Source organism: Candoia aspera, chromosome 8 (genome assembly GCF_035149785.1).
Source record: "Candoia aspera isolate rCanAsp1 chromosome 8, rCanAsp1.hap2, whole genome shotgun sequence".
In the NCBI taxonomy this organism is placed as follows: domain Eukaryota; kingdom Metazoa; phylum Chordata; class Lepidosauria; order Squamata; family Boidae; genus Candoia; species Candoia aspera.
Window position 1 is genome coordinate 45,063,386 of NC_086160.1, and position 9,422 is coordinate 45,072,807.

Consider the following 9,422-nt stretch of genomic DNA (forward strand, 5'->3'; position numbering starts at 1 on the left):
CTAAACTTCTCATAGCCAAAGGAACAACATAGCAGTTGAAAAAGAAAGACTGGAATTCCCCCCTTCCCCCAAGTACACACATGCCAGTGTTTCAGTATTTCTGGGCAGTTGGGGTCTGCTCAGTCCAATGCCTTAGAAGATGCTTTAAGGAAGAGAGAGAGAGAGGGAGGGAGGGAGGGAAGGGGCATCAACCTGGAAGGCATTTTTGTAGCAGTAACTCCCTGGCGTTTTTACCAAACTAGAAAAGGCATAGATTTATTACTACTGAGGATAGATTCCAGGAACTCTGTTGATTACAATCTAGTGACAAGTGCCTCTAACACCTGCTAAACTGCAGGGATGCTTTGTGGTGAAGCCAATGCTAAAAGAATCAGCATTCCTCCTAAGTATACAGATGCAAAGTGAGAATGCTGTCAGATTTTCCAGTGTCCCAAGAGTCACATTCTCTTCAAGCCAAACATTACAATACTTATTACTTTAAAAATACCAAATTTCCAAGAACTTTTGAATTTCCAAAACCTACTGCACTCCACCACTATATATTACAATCTAGCTGTCATTCAATCACAATTCCCTGTGGTCTCTTCACCTGTGCATAACTCAACTGAGCTGATCTGAGAACTACTACTGAGAACTGCTTTGAAAACATCCCAACAGCTTTTCAGGATTTTAGAATCCCACCAAAATGTATCAGCATTTTTGTATCTTAACATGCAAAACGCACAATTAAGATTCTAAAATTTTCTATCTTGCAAAACCAGCATTTTAAAAAATAGTAATAATCATCTTCCTATCTGTGTATTACAAACTGAAATATGTATTTGTTCCATCCAGATGTATGGTAGTATAAAATTGTAAACACTCTGCATCAAATTACTTATGGCCCATTATTAATTTACCTATCTATAATTGCCCGATCGTCTTATTAAAAGATCAAATATTTAGGTCCCCCCATCAGACTTACCAGTGGATTGACCTCGATTAGTGGCGTCATGATCGCTGTCTCCTTGTTCACTGTCTCCATGACCACTGTCCTTAGAGCTTACTATGTCTGCTTCCTGGAATGCAGAACTAGAAATATACAAAAGGGGGAACTTAATATTTGAATCACCAGGAAAAGGAAACTCATAAAACATTCTTCTGCCATCATATGGTGACATGCGGTGCTGCACTCAGCTAAATGGTCTTAGCTGCACTGCTTCAACTAAGCAGCTCTTTCCATCAAAAGTAAAATTTATACTTTCAGGCATTAGTAACCAAACCAGAACAGACAGTGCTTTTATTACCACCATGTATATTTGGATAATTGTGCTAAACCATTTTGTTGGATAGTCAAGCAGCTAAATTTGGACAGATACTGTCCTACAATACTGTCTCTTAACTTTTTGAAACATCTTTCAAACTAGTATAACATTCCTCTCTTTTCAAGAAATTTCAGTGAGATTTACCAAATGCCATGTCAGAGATGTTCATTCATTGCACATAAATGGTGCCACCTGAATATATTTGTTTTTATATTCTTCAACTATTATTTAACATCTTCAGTAAATACATTTCTGTATCTTCCTTTATATTTGAGAAATATATCTCAGGATGTGCAAAGTTGTGACCCTAATTTAGGAAATCAGAAATGAAGAGGTCCTACCTGTTTACACGCCGAGGTCTGTCAACTAGATAACTGAGCTCTGTACGCTGATGTTTTGTCTAAAAAATAATCAAGAAAAAAATGAACTAATGTGTGGGAATTTTTTTTAGTGAATCTGTGCATATTTAGTTTTAATAACAGACATATATACTTGCTATTAGTCAACTAAATAACGATACTGCTAGTATATCTCATCTGCTTTTTGCCCCCCTCTTAACTTGCATAAGGAAGGATGACATGCTTATCTCTAAAGACAATTAACAAAGACTATTCATCTAATATAAAATCCACAATCATTATTCAAACTAACCAACGACATGTACTGGGGTTGGGAAAAAAAAAAAAAAGTCAAGTGACATTTAACAAAACAGCACTGTGTAGTTCAAGGCAAACTATGATGGAAAAAAAATTACATGTTTCAAAAAAAGATGTATAGCCACCGAATTGATGGATGCCTTTATTTCAAGGGGGAAAAAAATAAAGCTGTTTATTTAAAAAATATTAATTAAAAATTCTCCTCTGGTTGCAATCCTGTGGACATTTACCTGAAATTAAATCCTAATAAAGTTAGTAGGCTTAACTTATGAGTAAATATATCTAGAACTGCACTGGAAATAGGTTTTACAATACTCAACACAGTGCCATTTTCCCAGCAACATACACAGAGAAGGTGTAGCAAAGCTATTTTCTATCGCATCACAGGTTAAAAGGTTAAATCCAGATGATAGGATACACAAACATTATTTACACACTAGCTTAATACAAAACTTGAATATGTGCTAAGAGATGCTTTCAGTTGCATGATTTCAAGGTAACTCTTTTGAGGGGGATGTGTTTGTGTGTATCAAATCTTATATAGTGATGATTAATAGGTCTTTAATTTGGAAATTAATTTAAATTTCTGGTTGCCAGATGTTCATATTTCACAAGCAAATGTCATCATATCCTCAATCACAAATGGAGGCATTTCTAAAGGTTTATTTGTTTGTTTCCCCTGTAAAATGTTACTGCACTGAATAAAAAGATCAGAGGAATATCTTCAGACTTGCTATCTACTCCTGGAAGAAGCAATAAAAATAACCAGACAATTAACCACGACCTGTCCTACACAAAATAATGCTAAATACTGCTAAAGCTACACTACTTTGATTCTGAAAATGGAACAGGCAAACTGAAATGCTCATAGTATGGACATTATTAAACTGCAACAATATTTAAGTTGTGCTTTGACACTTCGCATCCGAAAAGAAAGAGGCTGGACAGTGGCAAAGATGGTGCAGAAGAAAGCTGCACTGCAGATTAATTTATGTATGATTGTATGACAATGTTTTCTAGACAAGAGCATGTGTTATTGGCGAGCTGGCATAAATGAGGCACCTATTCATCTGCAACTACTTGTTGCAATTGTAACGGTAGTCCAAAATCTATCGAAGAAGGCTGAATAATAAGCTCATAATAACAATTTGTAGTGGGAAACATCAAAGTAGACAATTGTAAACATTTGTGGAAAGAAAACCATCAGGAAAACGTACTACGTATATACTAATTCTAGAATTTTCACAATGCTAACGGTACTAATGCTACTACTTACGGCTACCATCTTTGCACTGGAAAAATCTGGACAACCATAAAGTGGCAACAAAGAATTTTTGTTTTTCTTCCCTCTATCTTTCTTCGTTGCCCTTTACTGATTCTGCAAATTTCTGTTACGAATAATAAAAATGTAGGGATGTTTGTCAATTGTAATAATGAGAGATTAGTGACCAATTACATAGGCTGTGTGAAAGTAAGAGTTCCACAAAGCAACAGGCAACCAGAGCAAAAAGGTGTAGACTAGTCCAGTTAGTATGCAATCTGATGTAGACAGTGGGGATTCCTTCTCAATAAACAAAGGTTAGATTAGGACACTGATTAACTGTAGTTGGTGGCATTTAGATGGAAATTCAAGAAAACACAGAGACATTTACTTGGCAATTAGTGGATGTCCCTGAGATGTGGAGAGGCTAGCTTCTTACCTCACTGGACAATATACTGCCGTTAGAGATGATGTCGGGCTGCTGGTCGGCATATCCTGTGACTATGGCCCCGCAAGGGTTGTGCTCCGCCTCGGTACTGCGGGAAGGGCTGCAAGGCTTGAGGAACATCAGGTCGGTCTTGGCCGACTCCGGCGTGAGGCAAACCTGATAGCAATAGTTCTGGTTGTGGTGGTGGGAACTAAAGCTTGCGGACTCTTCGACGGGCACCTGGACTGGGTTGCTGGGTACGTTAGAGCTCTGGACAAGCATGATATCCGACTTGCTGAGCTTCTTCTTACGGGCTCGCGCCTGGCGGCTGCAGCAGGAACAGCAGCAACAACAGCTCAGGCAGCAGTCGCTGGCCAAGCACGTGTAGATGTTGAGCTTCTTCTCCTTCTGGCAGCGGACGGCCAGCACGATCATGGCTAGTAGAAAGATGAAAGAGACTGACCCCAAGGCGATAATGAGGATCAGAGTCAGGTCCAGCGAGGTCTCGGCGCTGCTGGCTCCGCCCGAGCGGCTGGGCCGATGCTCTCCACCCGGGCCCCCCGCGCCACCAGGGCCTAGCCCCCCAGCACCCCCTACTCCCCCGCCGCCGCCTGCGCCCGCCCCCTGGCGCTCCACTGCGCTGTCCACCAAGACCACGTGGAGGGCGGCGGTGGAAGAAAGCGGGGGCTGGCCGTGATCGCGGACCTCGATGACCAGCTCGTAGGGCCGCTGTGGGTCTCGCTTGGCGGGCACCTTGCGCGCCGTGCGCAACTCGCCGGTGCGCCAGTCCATGCGGAAGAGGCTAGCCTCGTTGCCCCGAGCAATGCTGTAGGTGAGGCGCGCGTTCTCGCCGTCGTCCGCATCCACGGCCGCCACGCGGGAGACCAAGTAGCCCGGCTCGGCGCCGCGGGGCAGCACTTCTCGCGCCGGCGTGCCGTTGCGGCCGGGCAGCGGGCTGACGATGGCCGGCGCGTTGTCGTTCTGGTCCACTACCACAATGTTGACGGTGGCGTTGCCGGCTAGCGCTTCCTCGCCGTTGGGTTCCTCACCTCCTCCGGCCGCGTCGCGGGCTTCTACTTGGAAGCTGAATTCCTTGAGCTGCTCGTAATCGAAAGAGCGCAACGCATAGAGGAAGCCGTTCTCGGAGTTGATGGAGACGTAGGTGAAGACTGACATGCCCTGAATCTGGCTCTCCAAGATGGAGTAGGCTAGCTGTGCGTTGGCGCCCTGGTCACGGTCCGCGGCGCTGACGGCGTAAATGTAGGCTCCGGGCACGTTATTTTCGCTCACGTACACCTGGTAAACGGGTTGCGAGAAGCGGGGCGCGTTGTCGTTCACATCGCTGACCCGCACCTGGATGGACTTACTGGTGGTCAGCGCCGGCTCGCCCATGTCCCGCGCCACCACCGTTAAAGTGTAGGCGTCGCCGCCGGGCTGCTCCCGGTCTAGGGGCCCCTCGGTGACAATGGTATAGTAGTTCTTGAAGGAGCTTTTCAGGCGGAAAGGCGCGTCGCCTTGGAGCAGCTCGCACTGCACTTGCCCGTTCTCCTCGGAGTCTCGATCCGAGACGCTGAAGAGAGCCACTACTGTGCCCGGAGCCGCCGCCTCGCTCACGGCGTCCTTGACAGTGGAGAAACTGATCTCTGGAGCATTATCGTTCGCGTCCAGCACCCGCACCAACACCTTACAGTGAGCGGGCACGGCGTTGGGTCCCAGATCCTTGGCTTGGACATACACCTGGTAGACGCTACTCTCCTCGTAGTCCAGCTCGCCGTTGACTTCCAGCCGGCCGGTCCGTGGGGAGATGCCGAAGAGCTCCCGGGCTCGGGCAGAGATGTGACTGCTGAACGAGTAGATGATCTCTCCATTCTGGCCTTCGTCTGGGTCGCTGGCATTCAGCTGCAGCACCAGAGTGCCGGGCGGCGAGTTCTCCGGCAGGGAGACAGTGTAGACGGGCTGTTCAAAGGCGGGCACATTATCGTTGGAATCCAGCACGCGAATAGTGAGCAGGGCCGTGCCGGTACGCTGCTGGGGCTGCCCCCCATCCACGGCCGTGAGCACGTAGCGGTGCACCGCCTGCTGCTCGCGGTCCAGGGGCTTAGACAGCACTAGTTCGGCGAAGCGATTGCCATCAGGCTGCGTCTGGACGTCCAGGGAGAAGTAGCTGTTGGGGGTGATCTCGTAGGTGCGCAGAGAGTTAGTCCCCACGTCTGGATCGAAGGCGCTTTCTAAGGGGAAACGGGTGCCCGGCGTGGCACTCTCCGAGATCTCTACGGTCAAGTCGGGCTCTGGGAAAGCAGGCGGGTTGTCGTTAATGTCCAGCACTTCGATTTCTACGCGGAAGAGCTCCAGTGGATTTTCCAAGAAAACCTCCAGGTGCAACTGGCAGGACGGACTTTGCTTGCAGATTTGCTCACGGTCGATCTTTTCACTCACATAGAGCACCCCGGTTTCCAGATTGAGATCCAGATAAGGGCTCCGCGAATTAGGCGCTGTCTGGAAGCGGCGAGCGGAAAGTTTTGTAATGTCCAAGCCCAGGTCTTCGGCAATATTTCCCACGAAAGTGCCATGTTCCTGCTCCTCCTGCACCGTGTAGTGAAGCTGCGAAAGGGCTCCCTCCACCATCCAGTTTAAGGCAAAGAGGAATAGCACCACCATCTCCAAAAGGGGAAAGAGATCCCCCTCCCCGACGCCAACACTTCCTCCTTCTCCAAAATCCCCCTCCTCCTCCGAGAAAAACCGTGTCTAGGGGGTCGGAGAGGGAAAGCAAAGACTGAGGCGAGCTTCAGCAAAGATTTATGCTCATTCCTTTCCCTTCATTTTCTCTTTTCTTCCCCATCATCGACTCCCTTCACACGAAACTGGAGAGAAAAAAGGAAAGGGGGGTACGGAGGGCTGAGAAATCATGCAAGATAGGCACGGGAGGCTGTCAGGCAGAGCGCCGACTTCATCGGTGATCTTCGCAAGAAATGGCTAACCATAGGCAATAGGTCGGCGGCTATATAGACCGAGGCGCCAGTGTTAATTTATTCCCAGTGTCCTGGCATTGCACCGCAGCAGCAGGAGAGGCGGTGGAGGCAGCAACAGCAAATCCCGGGGAACTGGTGTATTTCAAGATTATCCTCGGGTTGGCTTCCTGGTGGGAGCAGGAGGGGGAAAAGCTGCCAGAAGAACCGATGGACATGCCCCCTTTGGTTGAAGAAAAATAAATTTGACACAACAAATGCTTCTCTCTCTTTCTCCCTCCCTCCTCCCGGGGGGTGGGGGCGTGAAACTAAAAACAACCAGAAAATATTACAGCCATCGAACGGATGCGGTGGAGTGGGAGGAAGGCAGTGAGCAGCTCGGCGACCCTAAACTTTAAATCCCTGAATTTCTCGAGGACTCAGCGGAGATTCTCTTAAATCTCTCTCGCCATTTCTTCCTTGAATGCCTTTTCCCTGCGCGCCCTCATTTTTTTCCTCGCTAACGAGGGTCCGCATCAGCTTTCTTCCACCCTCCTTTTGCTATCTCTGGTTTCCCGGACACATTCACTGACTCGGTTGCTCTTTCTCTCCTGTCCCAGCTCGAGTTTCTGTGATCTCTGCTGGCAGTTTCTGAGCTCCGAGCGCTCGGCTTGCCTGTTTTTGCGCAGCGATATGCTCCTGCCAACCAATCGCCTTGCAGTTACAGCCCTAGGTCGGCAGCGCATTGGTTTTCCCGCACGTCGAGTAAGCTCCGTCAGAGAAGGGGGAGGAGGGAATTCGGGAGAACCCGTCGCTCTTACTCGGTGTGTGTGGTGTGTGGCAGAGAGAATAACCCTGACACTCCCGAAGTGCTTACTGGGGATTCTCTGCCTCGGAAAGTTACTATTCCCTTGTTGCAGTTACTGAGCAAGGAGATTACTTCTCGTCATCAGTGCAAAACCATGACGCTAATAAACAAGCTGGTCCTTGGAGATGGAATTTCCACCTGCTGAGGACTTTCCCTTTCGTCTTTGGATGTTTCCACACCCTCCTTGCTTTAAAAAAGGAAACCCCTTGAAATAACAGAATAAACAAGGAACATTTGAGGTAGATTTTCCTTACATATTTTCCTCTTGGTCTGCTGTGTATTTGCCTTATAAATATTTTATAGTAACAAACACATTAGAGAATTTGACTTTCCACCAAGTGTCTGAAGTTGAGTCCTTTCTGGACGGAGGGCAGTATTGCTTATATAGGAAACACTTGGCCGCACTTTCTTTCTGCGCTTTAATCGATTTCACTGTACAAGCTGCTCGGCAGAAGAAATTAAGCAAGAAAAGGAAGGAGGGGCAGATGGTGAGACTCCTCCAGATCACGAGAGGCTACTGAAAACTACCAGGAATAGAGTGGCAAAAAGCTAGTAAATGTTTTAGATAGGCTTTCCTGAACAAGAACTCGCTTTATCAAGTTGACATGTCACATATACATAACCTAAACAATCTCTCCCGAAATTGGCGTACTCCAGAAATGTTGAATTTCAGTTCTACATGATCTGGCCAGCATTGCCAAATTATGCGAGCTGAAATCCAATACATATGGAGGACACACGGTTGGGGAAAGCAGCCGAATTTATGGTCCTAATTGTAAACATATTGGCTTAAATGGCAGCAGTCAATGTATCCTTCACAAGGTGGGGGCAGGAAGAAAGGGCTTTTATGATAGCCCTTGGCTGTGCTTTGTGATGGCGAGAAATTAAGATCAATAAACACGCTTGTTCACTGCTTAAGCCTACAGTTACACCCCTACAGATTCGGGTGTTTACTACTGCGCTTGGGTCTTCTGATTTAATATGGTGGCGCAAAGGAATTGTACTATGGCAACGGATCCCAGCGCTCTCTTGGTGAAACGCTGCTTCGCGATTTCGTAAACTTCCTGGAGCTGCAAAACCCCTGAGGCTAAGTTCGCCCCCGCCGGAGCGGCTTAGCACTATTAGCACTTGCAGGGAAGGGACGGGCGTCACCGGATTTTTGCGTCTGCCTTCCTCGAATGGTGTATCACTGTAGTAGAACTGAAGCATCGCTGAATGGTGAATTGGAGCAGAATGGCGGAATGTGTCTCATAAATCGAATACCTCGTTTTACGTCTTGCCTGAAAGAACTCCGTAGGGCTTACTGCTTACCAGGAAAGCATAAACTTGCATTGCTAGGGTTCAAGTAATTTCCGCGAAGCTAATCTGAAACAAGAGTCGGCAGGTCGCAGCATAGTCAATAGGGTGGCCTCCCAAATCACGGATAGATTCTCTTGGAAATGACTGTTTACAATGGAGTTCTATATATGTTTATTCCAAAGTAGTTCACATGTGTATAGGACAGCAGCCTAAAAGAGCTCTCCAAATCACAGTGCTGAAAACAGAGCTACTATGGGATTGCTTCTAAGGAAATAATTTATAAATGGCAGTTTGTGGTTATAATTTTATTTTTATTGTGTTGCCAAGGTCTCCTGCACAGATATGGAGGACACAGGAGAGACGCCGTGTTCAGTCACATTCAGACAGTTAGACATCTAGTTGACGAAGATAATATATCTTATCAGTAAGCTCTAAATTATATTTTGGCTGTTCTTTTTTTTTAATAGAATTAATACAAACGCAATTTCTTCACTGAAGCTTAGCACAAATCGTCTAAAACCCGATTTTCCTTTGAACATATATGTTAATCTCCATCTCCTAATGCTTTTGGATCTAAGCCTATCCTATAATCGAGCAGTAGGTCCATTTGGCTATTACGGTGTGAAACGTCATGTAGATTTCCGGGAAAGATACGGAATTAT

The 9,422-nt window shown here is 46.5% G+C and overlaps 1 protein-coding gene across 1 annotated transcript in view; it reads right to left on the reverse strand.

The window, feature by feature from the left end:
• Window positions 1-7,070, reverse strand: part of PCDH10 (protocadherin 10) — a 41,456-nt gene extending 34,386 nt beyond the window's left edge. Inside the window, exons 1-3 of the mRNA XM_063310422.1 lie at window positions 3,661-7,070; window positions 1,646-1,704; window positions 965-1,071 (exon numbers count right to left, since the gene is read on the reverse strand). Of these exons, the coding sequence (XP_063166492.1) occupies window positions 965-1,071; window positions 1,646-1,704; window positions 3,661-6,306 (2,812 nt within the window). The 5' untranslated portion in view covers window positions 6,307-7,070. The remainder of the gene's footprint in view (window positions 1-964; window positions 1,072-1,645; window positions 1,705-3,660) is intronic.
• Window positions 7,071-9,422: the final 2,352 nt, after the last annotated feature.